Raw genomic sequence first — 14,526 nt, 5'->3', positions numbered from 1 at the left:
TAGATGTTTTTGGGACCTGGAGTGTAATCACTCATAAGACCAGAGGTGACGCAGCAGAAAACAAACGGGCTGTTTTATTCAGTTGCTTAGGAACTCGCACAGTCCACATTGAAGTTATTGAGTCATTGTCCACCTCATCCTTAATAAATGCACTCAGATGATTTTTTTCCCATTAGGGGACCTTACAAAGTTTTCAGGTCAGATCGTGGCACACATTTTATCGGAGCATGCAAAGAGTTACAGTTTAACGCCGACGATTATGAGATTCAAAATGACCTAAACAACGAAAGCTGCACATGGACATTTAACACGCCACACTCATCACATATGGGTTTCTTGGGAAAGAAAGATAGGCACTGCATGCCGCATTTTAGATGGAATGTTATTGCAGCTAGGTCCTACATGTCTCACCCATGAAGTCCTCACAACTCTAATGGCGGAAGCTATGGCAATCATCAATCATCGGGCATTGGTTCTTCTGACTACAGATCCAGACTCACCCACTGTGTTGACACCATTTATGCTTCTATTGCAAAAAGCAACAACCATGTCAGCTCCGGAAGGGACATTTGACTTAAAGGATATGTACAAAAAATTGTGACAACACGTTCAAAGTCTCGCAGATAGATTTTGGTTCACTGCCCCCCGCAGGCCGATCAAGGCACTGGTCTGCTTCTACTGCCCCGGCCCATCAAATTGAAGGGCATCAGCTGCCTTGATATGTGCTAGCCGGGATATTGTTTGCCATACCAACTGCTAGTTTAGGACGGCACAAACGACCACTTGCATGTTTGTTTGATTGCTTTTGGGTCTCATTTTGTTCTACTTGTAAAGTGGCAAGGGCCAGGCCAGGGACCACCTCCATCTCCCACATGGGGTCTGCCGCTCTTCACACAAAGTGAAGAGCGCTCTCCCACACAAAGTCGGCCGCTTTCCACGCAGCTTCTGCTGCTCTCCAGGCGCAGCATTGTGTTTGGTCCATTGAGGATGAGGCTAAGTGCAGCCTCCTCCCCCACACAGCGTCTGCCGCTCTCCACACGAGGTCTACTGCTCTCCATGCGCGGCTCTTCGTCTGGTTCCACTCGGGAAGGGGCTAAGGCAGGGGTGGCGAGATCCGGTCCTTGAGGGCCGCATTCCTGCTGGTTTTGGATATTTCCCTTCTTCAACACAGCTGATTCATGATCAGCTCATCAGCAAGCTCTGCAGAATCCTGATAACGAGCCTGTTAATTGGAATCAGCTGCACTTCGAGTAGGGAAATCTACAAAACCTGCAGGACTCCGGCCCTCGAGGACCGCAGTTTGCCAGCCCTGGGCTAAGGGCACCCTCCTCTCCCACACGAAGGCTGCTGTCTCCTAGCGCAAAGGCTGCCGTTATCCTAGCGACTTCTGTCGTTTTACATATGCGGAACTTGTTTGTCTTGTACCATTGGTGAAGGGGCTGGTTGCCGCCTTCTCTCCCCCACGGAGTCGGCCGCTCTCTACATGAAGTCTACAACTCTCCATGTGCGGATCTTCGTTTTGTTCCGCCGGGGAAGGAGCTAGGTGCAGCCTCCTCTCCCGCACGGGAGTCTGCCGGAGTCTGCCGCGACTCCACGCGACTTCTGTCACTCTACGTGCGCGGAGCTTGGTCTTGTTCAGTTGGTGACGAGACTGGTTACTGCCTCCTCTTCTTCAGAAGGTCGGCCACTCTCTACAGGAATTCGTCCACCTACACGAAGTCTGCCGCCCTCGCTGCGCGGACCTTAGTTTTTCTACCGTTGGGGACGGGGCTGGTTGCTGCCTCCTCTCCCATACGACGATAGCAGCCAGTTAACTGTGTACACTCCCTGCGCATAGATTGATGGCTGCTATGGGGGACACCGCTAGATGCCAGCACTATGACGGGCCCTTCTAATCCGTAGAAGGCCGCAACGACTGCTGTCTTGACTGTCGTGCTGTTGATGTCAGAAGTCCGTCCTCCTTCTGCCTCGACGGCAGCTGATGTTGCTCCTTGGAAGGACGCACCATCCCCGGTGGAGCCAGGACCAGACCACCTCGTGGCCCCCGGCCCCATTGGGGGATAGGGCACACCGCAGATCTGCTTCTCCTGTGGTCCCTGGCCTTGGGAGTGTCAAAGGAATGTTCGGGCTGATTATCACTTTTAGTTGCAATTTTGCAACTTGGTGGTGATTGTGGGGGTAGAATAAGCTCATTGGAGTGATTAAGCCCCTTCTGCTTGTCAGGCCTCTGCGGGGATGTTGTTCGCGGCAGGGGTGGCCGTGCCGGATGCAACCCACTGGTTGCCCTCCTAGGCGGACGATGTCGCCGGGGTGCCGTCTCCATTGCGATCTCAGGAACTTATTCTCCGTTTGGTCCTGTTGGTGACGGAGCGGTTCTCGCCTCCTATCTCAGACGAAGGTAGCAGCATATCGACGCGCAGGGCTGCAAAGGATTTTCCGTTTGATGCCGTTGGTGACGGGGCGGTTCTTGCCTCCTATCCCAGATGACGTTGGCAGCATACCGACACACACCCACTGACTGCGCGTCGACTGAGGGCTGCTAAGGAGTCTCCGTTTGATCCCGTTGGTGACGGGGCGGTTCACGCCTCCTATCCCGGACGAAGACAGCAGCATATCGACGCGCACTCACTGACTGCGCGCCAATTCAGGGTTGCCATGGATTCTCCATTTCATCCCGTGGATGCCTACATCTGTAGTGTTGCATGTGATCGATGGAATGATTCACTGTCATCGAGGGGATGGACGTTTGCTTCCTCGTCCCAAATAAGGCTCAGCGCAAGGGGCTGTGGGTGCTGTCTTTTGGAAGGTCATTCTCTCCCACAATGTTTACAGGTGTCGCAAAAGCGACTGTCGCTCGGGATGTCGTGGGACGCCATATCCTTGGATGCTCGGCCGACCGCACAGTGGGGGACGTTGTTCTGCACTTTGTCTCCCTCTTCCGGGCCAACAGGAGGCGGCCTTCGGCCCTCCTCCTGTGACGATGGGGCACGCTAAGGTACCTGACGGCATTTTTTTTCCACTTGGCCCTGCTGTCACTGCGGTCACTGCAAGGGTGGTTGGTTCGTCTCCACCCGCCGCTGAGTTGTCGTCGGCGTCTCCAAGTGTCTGGTGGCTTTACGGTTGCTCCGTACACCACCACATAAATCGTCAGGATGTTGCATCGTCAGCCCTGTGGATACGGTGGGAGGTGGTGAGCGACGTGTGGAGTCGCTGCGGCTGGGTGGCTGTCACTCTTTTGGCCTCCATGGAGTCCATTCATTGTCCCCTCTGGTTTGCTCTGCCGGAGCGGCCTCTTCCCCCTCATTCATCTGACCTTTCTGGGGGTCCTTCTGGAGGGCCACACAATGCTGTTTGTGGCCCTTTGTTGGCCAGCCCAATTGTAGTTCACCCTCCACCGCAGTCTCTGCCCCTCCGACCCGGGGTCTCCTCCCGGTTGACTGGTTCGGTGGTTTGGCAGCCTGGTCCACGGTGTCTCCGCCTGTGTGTGGGTGTTGGGCTGATGAGGGTCGGGACCTGTTGCTGCACTTCCGGCGGTTTGGCCGGCAATCTGTCATACATGTCGTACAAGAGGCGTGCCTCTTCTACACTCAAGCAACGCCTCTCTCAATGGATCGGAGATGTGATTCGACAATCGTACACACGTAAGCTTCTGTGAGTGAGTGGGTGAAAAAAAATAAAAAATCCATGCGTGCTTTCAAATTGCCGCGGCAGTGCCGTCTCGCAGCTGACACGTTCGCCCGGCCCAGTTTGCGACACGCCACCCCCCGCTCTGCGATTGGCTGGAGGGTTGTAAATACTGTCTTTTCTGCTGTTTACAAAACAAACACAAAATGGCAAAATACACGCTGGGGAGGTGGGGAAATTACCACAAAAGATTAACAAAAACACAGATGTGTAGACTGAGAGAAAGTTAAAGTGTGTACATCCTGTATTTAAAAAGTGCATTTTCCTGAGTGAATCCGGCAGACAGCCCCTTTAAGTCATTTATGAATATTCTGTCCACCACTCAAAATGTTCACTGGCATCAGACCTATCCAAACTTTTTATTTAGTTTTATTTATTTTGTATAGCCTCTATGGACAATAAAAGCAACATTGTGCAATGAGTACAAAGAACGATGATGTGTATATATACTTACTTATACTTGGTATTTTATTTTATTTTTTTTACAAAAAATACCAAGGACAACTCATTGCTTCAAAATATAAAAGGACGCTGTTTTTGCAGATCTTAACATTCACCAAAACTCATTGAGCTTCACACCCTCATCACACCTGGCAAAAAAATTCCACATGTAAAGGTTTATTATGCCATTTTCAAAGAAATTCTGCTTCCAATGTGCCAGTACCCCAATGTGCAAGTACCCCAAAGTGGCCCGGGCTTGCGAGGGCCCTTCATAGCTGCTCGCTATTGTTTTTCGTTCGGATTATTATTATTATTATTATTATTCGGGGCCGAGCAGGTACCGCTGCGAGGTCCCTCTTGTTTTTCGTTCGGATTATTATTATTATTATTATTATTATGATTAGGGCCCGAGCAGCTATCGCTGCAAGGTCCCTATTGTTTTTCGTTCTTCTTCTTCTTCTTCTTCTTATTATTATTATTTTATTTTATTTTAGGGCCGGAGCAGCCACAGCTCCGATTGGCTGACTCAAAAATGGAGGGGCGAAATTTGGTCCACTCAGACTCAATGTCCCCGCCGCTTCTGGGACAAGGGAGAAGCTCTGTCGGAGGTGGATATTGAAACTCTTTCTAACGGGATTATGTGCCAGACGTTCCCAGCAGACCCTCACAATAGGTTTGGGTCTGCCAGGTCAGACCGGCATCTTCCCCCGCTATCGTAGCCAACACACCACCAGGTGGTAATCAGTTGACAGCGCTGCACCTCTCTTCACCCGAGTGTCCAACACATACGGCCGCAAATCCGATGACACTGTTGCTAAGTGCACATGTAGACACCCTTGTATTTGAACGTGGTGTTGGTTATGGACAGTCCGTGACGAGTACAGAAGTCCAATAAAAGAACACCGCTCAGTTTGTGATCTTGGGGCTGTACCTCCCAATCACGCCGGAGGGCAATAAGTATGTCCACACCCGCTCTGCGCCTCTCACCGTGGGCAACTCCAGAGTGGAAGAGAGTCCAACCCGTCTCGAGAGGATTGGTACAAGAACCCAAGCTGTGTGTGGAGGTGAGCCTGACTATATCTCGTCAGAACTTCTCAGACTCACACACCACCTCGGGCTCCTTCAGGTAACATTCAATGTTCCCAGAGCTAGCTTCAGTAGCCGGGGGTCGGACCGCCAAGGCCCCCGCCTTTGGCTGCCGCCCAATTACTGCGTACCCGACCCCTTTGGCGCCCCTCAGAGGTGGTGAGCCCATGAGGAGGGGGACCCACGTTGCCTTTTCGGGCTGTGCCCGGCCGGGCCCCATGGGTGCAGGCCCAGCTACCTTTGAGCCCCGCCTCCAGGGCTGGCTCCAGAGGGGGGCCCTGGTGACCCGCGTCTGGACAAAGGAAAACATGATCCATGATCCATTTATTGATGATCAAAAGAGGTATTTGACCCATGCTTTGTCTGGTCCCTCACCTCAGACCTGTTTGCCATGGGTGACTCTGCCAGGGGCATAAAACCAACATAGCTCCTAGGATCATCGGGACACGGAAACCCCTCTACCACGATAAGGTAATGACTCACGGTGGGGGGGTTCAAGTTGTAATTTTAACAAATGTGTAGAAGTGCACAAGATTGTTCAAAATTAAACAGCTCTTAATATGAAAAGAAAAATGCCCTTTACTGTCACCAATGCCTAATGTTAAACGCTATCCCATGGCTACACTTGCTACTACTGAGAAAAAAAAAAAAAAGACCTTGCGTGGGTGTGTGTGTGTGTGTGTGTGTGTGTGTGTGTGTTTGTGTGTGTGTGTGTGTGTGTGGGTGTGGGTGTGTGGGTGTGTGTGTGTGTGTGTGTGTAGGCATTCTTGTTTTTGTAACATGGCGGGGACAATTTTTCGGGATTTCACAGTGTTGTGGGGCCCATCCGCCCTTGTGGGGCCGTTTTGCTGGGCCCCACAAGTTTAGACCTCTTTTTGAGGGTAAAGACTTGGTTTTACAGTTGAACTCAACTCAACTCAACTCAACTTTATTTATAAAGCACCTTAAGAACAGGCGTCGCTGTATACAAAGTGCTGAACATAAACATCAGTTTTGCAGGAAACAAGAACAAAGCAGTGCGAATACAGTTTTTTTTTTTTCTTTTTACAAGTGAATACATTTTACATCAGTAAATAAATAAGAAGTAGTGAATAAAGAGATAAATAAATACTTAAATAAGTAGACTAAACATCAAACTCATACACACCACAAAACACCAGGAACAAGTATCATGGTGCGCCAAAAGCCAAAGAATATAGATGTGTTTTAAGACGTGTTTTAAAAGAGGATAACGAGGGGGACTGCCTAATATTTAGTGGAAGGTCATTCCAATTGGGTTATACTTGAGGTTAGGGTAAGGAATGGGGGTAGGCAATCATTTTTGATGGGTGGGGTTAGGGGAAGGGGCTAGGAAATGCATTATGTCAATGAGAGGGCCCCCACAAAGATAGCACCGTGAGGACGTGTGTGCGCGTGCGTGAGTGTGTGTGCATGTGTCAGCTGTGAAACCTTTAAAACTGAATTCAACAAGAATCTGTGTATAAAATACTCACTTGTGCAGTTTGGAGTTACGCCCGACCATGTGCCATTAGCCAGGCATTGGCGTGTGGGCAGGCCTGAGAGGAAATAGCCTTCCATACAAGAATAAACAATGGAGTGGGAGTAGGTTGTACCATCCACACGGGAAATACGGCCATGAGCAGGTGTTCCTGGGTTCCCACACTGCACAGCTGCAGTAAAGGCGAAACATGAGAGGAGATGAGGTTTGGAGGCGAAAAAATTATATTTCAAATTTTCCATCTTAAAAAATCATAACCTGACATTTGTGAGTATGGGAAATAAGTTGCGGTGGTCTTCAGGGCCCAGTATTTCAAAACCTTTAACCCAGATTAAACAGATCTAGATTTCCAAATCTGATCCATATTTCAGGATTTCTATCCCGGTATTTGAATACTTTGCTGGATATGATCAGTCTAATCCTGATCCTCTTGGATTGAAATTTCCAAATCCATCCCGCACCTAGGATCACCCCGCCCCAAGGATCTCAGATGGGACAGAAAGTGTGTTCTGTAGATCTCCAGGCTTTGATAAACCAATATACCAAATGCAAATGCAAAATGCGGTTAATAAGTCATGCTCACCCTTTTGATTGAAATTTAACATATAATGAATGACCTTTGAACAATTCAAACAGCCGCTATGTTCATATCTTGGGGACTTATTGCGGAAAGTAAATCTGACAAGGACACTGCAAGTAAGATGCTCATTTCCCCATTCTTTTATAAATCTGACATAGTGTCGCCACGATACCAAAATTTTGACTTCAATACTATACCTGCATAAAATACCTCGATGCCGTTACTGAAACGGTACCTCGACAAAAATATAAAATATCATTAAAAGCAGCAATATTAAAATTGCCAAACGAACTTCAATTTTAACTCAGGGAATTCCAGTCACCACGCAGTAGAAACGTCCACGTCAAAACTACCCAATAGAAATGCACTAGAGCTTTACAGCTTGTGTCCAAATTCACAAGGCCAAATTCACAAAATGCTATTTTGTTTTGATGTGTGTAATAAAAAAAAAAGTATTGCTGTCAAAGTTGAATTTTTACTTGAAATGAATCTTTTCACAAAACCTTCAATTAGCCCCAGCCCCCTACAAAAAAAAAAAAAAAAAAAAAGATTTTCGGAAAACTTGCCTCTCCTACTGCTGATTACTCAAGAATGACAAATGCTAGAGACAAATGTTTTTTTTCTGATGGAAGATGAGGCTTTAGGCTTTTTTTATTTCAGTAGGTCCCATGTTGTTTATATACCCATAGAACACAATATTCACGATATTCTGTCAGCCATCAAAAATTGTCAAAAACCCTTTAAAATGGTTGGCACTGAGGGAATGGCAGCGCTGCAAATGGCTGGCATTCAATGAGTTAATTGCTTGACAGCACTTGTTTTCGGCAATACATGTATTCATGTTCCCGTATTTTAGGAGGATCAAAATCATCTTCTGACAGATGTATTTTGTTGTTGTTGTTGTTGTTGTTAATGGAAACCAAGCAACGTTTTACACAAAAACTGTTCTGATAAGGCAGTGGCATTGAGGTGGTGTTGGCCCCTGGCATCGGAACAGAAGTACTTTAAGTAAGTGCCAGCTGCAGCATATTTTTTTTTTTAATGTTAGGTTAGGTCTTGTTTTATTTTAGTGGCAGTGCAATGGCACGTCCATACCAAGTTTAATAAAGCAGGTGTCAACATAACACCTCAAGTGCCTTGATGATCTACCTCATTATGAGACTGTCTTTCGTTTTTACAGTAAAATGATGAGACCTAAAGTTACTGGTTATTATTTTGGGCCTCGCCGGTCGACAGGAGGAACAAAACAACATTGGCTGGTCTGCGTTCACAGCCCAGTCATGAAGGTGGTGGGATTGATTGGGTGGCGCAAATCATTTTTGAGGGAAAGGGGGATGCTGTAATTTAGTTTTTAGAATATTGAATAATTTATGTTTCAATCAAGTAATGTTTGATTTTATACTTTTCTAGGTTGTTTAAAAATAAAAAGGACATGCACTTTAACTGCTATTTTCTCTTTTCTCAAATTTTAGGGGTGCTGGGATTCATTTTACTCCAGGCGCTATTGAATCCACATCATTCCATGTCTTTTTACGGCATTGACATGTATCAAGAGTTTAAAGGTGGATGTTTCCCTGAGTGGTAAAACGTGTATACAGTAGTGTGCTTCTAAGATTTTTCTGCTCTTCCACTCGCCTACTATTGAAAAACACAACATAATACAGTCATTGAGAGTTCCCTTACATTTGCAGAATGGTTGTCTTCCTGACCACGTCCCATTGGGGAAGCAGATCCTCTCTGCTGAGCCGTACAGTGTATGTCCCACTGAGCAGGTGAATCGCACTTTGCTTCGCACTTTGAAGTTCCCTGCCTCCCTGCTGGCGTGTGCAGGCGTGCCAGGATCCCCACAGGTGCCCACAGTGTTGCCTGCAGTGAGAGATAACCACACATAGAGCAATGAAAGCAAAAAAAAAAAAACACTCAAAGATTGAAGCCTTTTGGTTTGTACCACTGTGAATCCAACTTTCCTGTCTGTCAGCGAGAACAACAACAGAAAAAAAAAAAAACCTTGAGATTGTATATCCTTAGAATTGTACTGAATGTTGCAATAAAACACACAACACTCCAAACACATTGAGTAGTGCACTGCATATGACCATGTTATTCCTCCTAACTCCTGATCAGAGATTTTTCGTATTCCCCATGACTCTGGAACTACCAAAAACACCTAAGTGAGCTATGGCTTTCACAACTCTTTTAGCCCCGCAGGTTAATCTTGCTGCACTGGAAGTGCCCCCCCATCCCCCCAACATACTCACTGGGTTAGAGAGGTATTACATAATCTGAAGCTCGGGAAGTTGAGGTGTTCAATTAATGGCTCTGCTAAGACATTTCACGAGTCGTGGGATTATTTTCTGCAATATATTGAGCTTTTGAATATTTCTTTTCATTTGGAGGATGAATAACAGGCATATTTATTCAGGCATTTTTATTCTCAAACTTGAGAATTAAAAAAAATATATAATCAGTATTGTATATTTTTTTTAATCATGTGTGTGTGCGTGTGTGTGATTAGTTGGCCTTGGTTGGGATGAGGGTGGAGGGACAAAACGGTGCCTTTTAAAATTTGACTTGCAGTATTCTGTTATCATTGTATGTTGGGTTTTGTTAAAAAATTGTTCCATAAACAAAATTGGGGAAGAAAAAAAGAAGAACTTTCAGCACGACTTTCGCCTTTAAAGGGATAGTTTAGGATTTTTGACATGAATCCGTCTGGCATCCTCAACTACAGTGGTGTGCAATCGGCGCTGACTTACTGCTGACAGCGTCCCGTGAGTCGAGATCCTGTCTGGTCCGTTGAGACGAAAGTAGCTAGTTGGCAGGGGTCACGGAATAAAGCGTTTTTCTATTAAAAACTGTGCCTGTGTACAAATTCACAAGGCTGGGTCCTCCGAAGGCCGAATTTGTTGGCTGCATGACATCATACCGGCGTGACTCGACAGCACACACAGACTTACACATGAATGGAGTGTCAGTCAATGCACTACCGACAAGCAACATTGACAATCCATTCATATGTAAGTCCGTGCGTGCTGTCAAGTCGCGCCGGGAGTGACGTCATGCAGCCGACAAACTTGCCCTTCGCAGGATCCAGCCTTGTGAATTTGGACACAAGCAATGTGTGTTCAAAAGAGTGATAAATTTGCATCACAAAACTGCAAATTAGAAAAAAGTCAAGACTACATTACCGCCTGGCACTATTTTTTTGTTCGTATCACTGCACGGCGCGCTGCATCCAGCTGACAGACGTGCCTGTTCCACCGTAATTACTACGTGGTAACTACGACAATGACGACAAAGACAATGTCTTGAGCGCAGAGCTAAAGGGGTATCTTTATGAACCCGAGTATACTGATGCCGAAATTCATCAGTTGGAGTTAGAACGGGCAGAGAGAGAGAGGAGGGATAGAGAAGTGATACAACTTGATGCTGGAGCCATGAGAGAGTGGGTGACTGACAAATGGTGGCGCACTTGTGAACTCATGCCGACAGAGGAGGAGGTGGTGGCTGCCACGAATGGGAAGTGGCAGCTTCTGTTTGCATCACTAATCATAATGACTTTCAAGAAGCCAAAGTTGCCCTAAGGCAATGTCCATGCTTGGAAAGCGGTGAAAGTGTACGGCTCCAGGGCTCCAGGTGGAGGAGTGGAACCGTCACTTGCCTTTGGTGCCGGTTGGCGTGGGTTCGATCCTCCGCCTGGGAGAGGCCCATGTGTGTGGCCTACAAGAAGTAGGCCACGTGTGTGTGAGGGAGTGGGTATAAAAAAATTAGATAGATAAAAATGGGTGAAAGTGTACGGAGACTCAGGGACATTATTTGTACAGCCCTGGAAATCACGTGTCCACACCATTTTACATATAAAGTAATATTATATGGTGTGACCTCTCACAAGAATGCTGCCAGCAGACACGATAAGAAATCTCACCTTTTTATTTGTCTTCACACAACCGGCTACTGTTGGCCGCAGCCCCGCAGCCAAGGCCGAAAAAGCGAAACTAATTTGAGCCGAATTAGCACACGACCAACCAACATATGAGTCCCTTCTCCACCGCGAGACGTGTGATGCGTTCACAAACACCCCGACACAAAGAATGCTAATCAGAATGTGCATCAGAAACACACCCTGTCAACAGACCCATGTGGGTTGGATATGGGCTGGTGAATGTGTCTCATCCGGGCTGCCGAGCTGGGTCCCAGTTTTTTTTTTTTTGTTTTTTTTTTTTATTTCAAACATGTATAAAAACAAAGTAATTATAAGAATCCATACAGATAAAAGGAAAAAATACAAGACAGATAAAGCAACAAACACAACATGAGAGCTACAAAAATAACAATTTTGCAATATTTCATCCAGTCATTAGCTACACATTTACACATGTTCGAAAAGGAGTAGGAAGAAGTATAAACTTAACAAGTCCCCCCCTTAACGTCCATTACACAATAAATAGTAGATACATATATACATACACATGCATATACACACATACGCATATATATACCTACATACATATACACATAAAAGAAAAAAAACCCTGCTAATACACAGCTGATGTATCTTGATTATTAATAACAGTTTTAATATTAGTATTAATAATGAACACATTTAATAGTATATCATGTACATATATTCTCAAACCTTTACATATATATATATATATATATATATATATATATATATATATATATATATATATATATATATATATATATATAAAATATACATATATTTTTTTTTCTTGTCAATATCAACACTAACAATGTAATATTAATAGCAATAATATTTATGATGACAGCAATCACCAATATTACTTTTCATTGACAAGCACTTTCCTCTTGCCTATACTTTTCAAAAATGTTGATTTTATATTTCTTTTTGAACTGGTCTATGTTTGGACATTGTTGTAAATCAATACTCAACCTGTTCCAGATTTTCACTCCACATACAGATATACAAAAAGTCTTCAGTGTTGTTCGTGAATACATTGTCTTTAAATTGTGTATTCTCCTCAAACCATATCCTCCCTGTCTCTCTGTAAACATATTCTCAATATTGCCTGGCAATAGATTATGTCACGCTTTATAAACCAATTGTACAGCATTGAATTCAACAAGATCAAAGAACTTTACAAGCTTAGATCGTAAAAACAGTGTATTGGTGTGGTGGAGATATCCTACATTATGGACTGCTCTTACAGCTCTTTTTTGCAACAGAAACAAAGGTTGTAATGATGTCTTGTAAGTGTTTCCCCAGACTTCGGAACAATAATTTAAATATGGTAATACTAAAGAGCAGTACAGAAAGTGTAATGATTTCTGGTTGAGAAAATGTTTAACTTTTGCCAAAATTTAAATGCTTTTAGAAAGTTTAGATCCAATGTATTTAATGTGTGGTTTCCAGCAAACTTTATTATCAACAATTACTCCCAGGAACTTAATCTCATTTACTCTTTCTATATCTACACCTTTAATTTGCAATCTTACACAATTCCCTATTTTAACATTACCAAACACAATTAACTTTGTTTTGTTTAAATTGATTCATAACTTATTTTTATCAAGCCATGTTTTTACTTTCTTAAATTCAGAGGTAATTGTATCCATAATTTGTTGTATTTCCTCACCAGAAACCAGAATAGTTGTGTCATCTGCAAATAACACAAACTTCAGTAAGTGAGACACATTGCATAAGTCATTAAACACAAAATATAAACAATTTTAGGCCCAACACTGACCCCTGGGGTACACCACATGTCATATCCAAACATTTTGATTTAAATTCTCCCAACTCTACAAACTATTGTCTTTCTTGTAAATAACTTCTGATCCAATTCAAGGCTGTATCCCTAATACCATAGTGCTCCAATTTATTAATCAATATATCATAATTTATGGTATCAAATGCTTTTTGTAAGTCGACGAACAATTATTGTAAGTTCCTTTTTATCTATAGAATCAGTAATTTCTTCGATAAGTTCTGTTAAAGCTCATGCAGTTGACCGTTTTTTTCTATCAGAAAGTATTTTATATTTTTCTATGAATTTATCTAATCTGTTATTAAATAATTTTTCAAGAATTTTGGAGAACTGTGGTAGAAGGGAGACAGGCCTGTAATTTGTTAACTTATATTTATCGCCAGCTTTATAAATTGGAATAATTTTTGCAATTTTCATTTTATTTGGAAATTGTCCTGTTTGAAATGATAAGTTAGCAATATATGTAAGTGGTTTGGAAATTCCCAGAATTACCTTTTTCACTGTTTTCATGTCAAGTTGATCACAATCAGTAGATAATTTATCTTTATAATTACTAACAATATTAATTACTTATTTTTCCTCGACAGGACTAAGAAACATTGAACTTAAATTTCTTTCAATTATGCTAGTATTAGTATTGTTTGCTGTATCAGGATCTGGAATTTTTTTTTGCTAGATTTGGTCCCACATTTACAAAAAATCTGTTGAACTTGTCTATAACATCAATCATATTATTAATATGTACATCATTTTCTATAAAATAGGGTGGATAGTTATTTGGTCTAGTGCCATTCCTGATCACATTATTTAATATATTCCAAATACCAAAATTCCAAAAAAATTCCACAATTATTTTCCAGTAATTTAGTATAATATTCTCTTTTACGTATTCTCATAATACTAGTCAATTTATTTTTATAATTCTTATATTTGCTTTCTGCTTCTCTAGTTCTGTATTTGAGAAATTCTTTATATAAAGTATTTTTCTTTTTGCAGGCATTTATCAGCACCTTTGTTATCCATTGATTCTCACTGTGTTTTGGTTTTATTTTGTATTGTTTAATTGGACATTTAGCATCATATAATTGTTTAAATATACTGAGAAATTCATCATAAGCTTTATCTATATCTTTTTCTTTGTATACTAAATTCCAGTCCTGATTCAGCAAATCATTTTTAAAAGCCTCCATGGCTTCCTCCATCCTAATTCGTCTGTATTGCGATTTATTATCTTGATTATTCTTAATATATTTACAATCATATATTTCAAATATTGGCAAATGGTCACTAATGTCATTTATCAATAGTCCACTCATCATATTGGTATCCATGACATTAGTGAGTATATTGTCTATTAGTGTTGCACAGTGAGTAGTGATTCTACTAGGTCTAGTAATTCTAGGAAAGAGGTTTAAACTATATACTGTATTAATAAACTCTTCTGTCACTTTGTGATTGTTTGAATTTAGAAAATCAATATTATA

At 43.1% G+C, this 14,526-nt stretch overlaps 1 protein-coding gene across 5 annotated transcripts in view; it reads right to left on the bottom strand.

The window, feature by feature from the left end:
* Positions 1-14,526, bottom strand: part of LOC144021954 (CUB and sushi domain-containing protein 3-like) — a 1,200,535-nt gene that overhangs the window by 198,395 nt on the left and 987,614 nt on the right. For all 5 annotated transcript variants that reach the window (XM_077526258.1, XM_077526261.1, XM_077526260.1 and 2 more), the window contains 2 exons: positions 8,973-9,155; positions 6,705-6,881 (listed from right to left, as the gene is read on the bottom strand). In XM_077526258.1, coding sequence (XP_077382384.1) covers positions 6,705-6,881; positions 8,973-9,155 — 360 coding nt within the window. The remainder of the gene's footprint in view (positions 1-6,704; positions 6,882-8,972; positions 9,156-14,526) is intronic.

Source organism: Festucalex cinctus, chromosome 7 (genome assembly GCF_051991245.1).
Source record: "Festucalex cinctus isolate MCC-2025b chromosome 7, RoL_Fcin_1.0, whole genome shotgun sequence".
NCBI classification, from domain to species: domain Eukaryota; kingdom Metazoa; phylum Chordata; class Actinopteri; order Syngnathiformes; family Syngnathidae; genus Festucalex; species Festucalex cinctus.
Note: the sequence above shows the minus strand (reverse complement) of the source record. Positions and strands in the feature narration are given on the sequence as shown.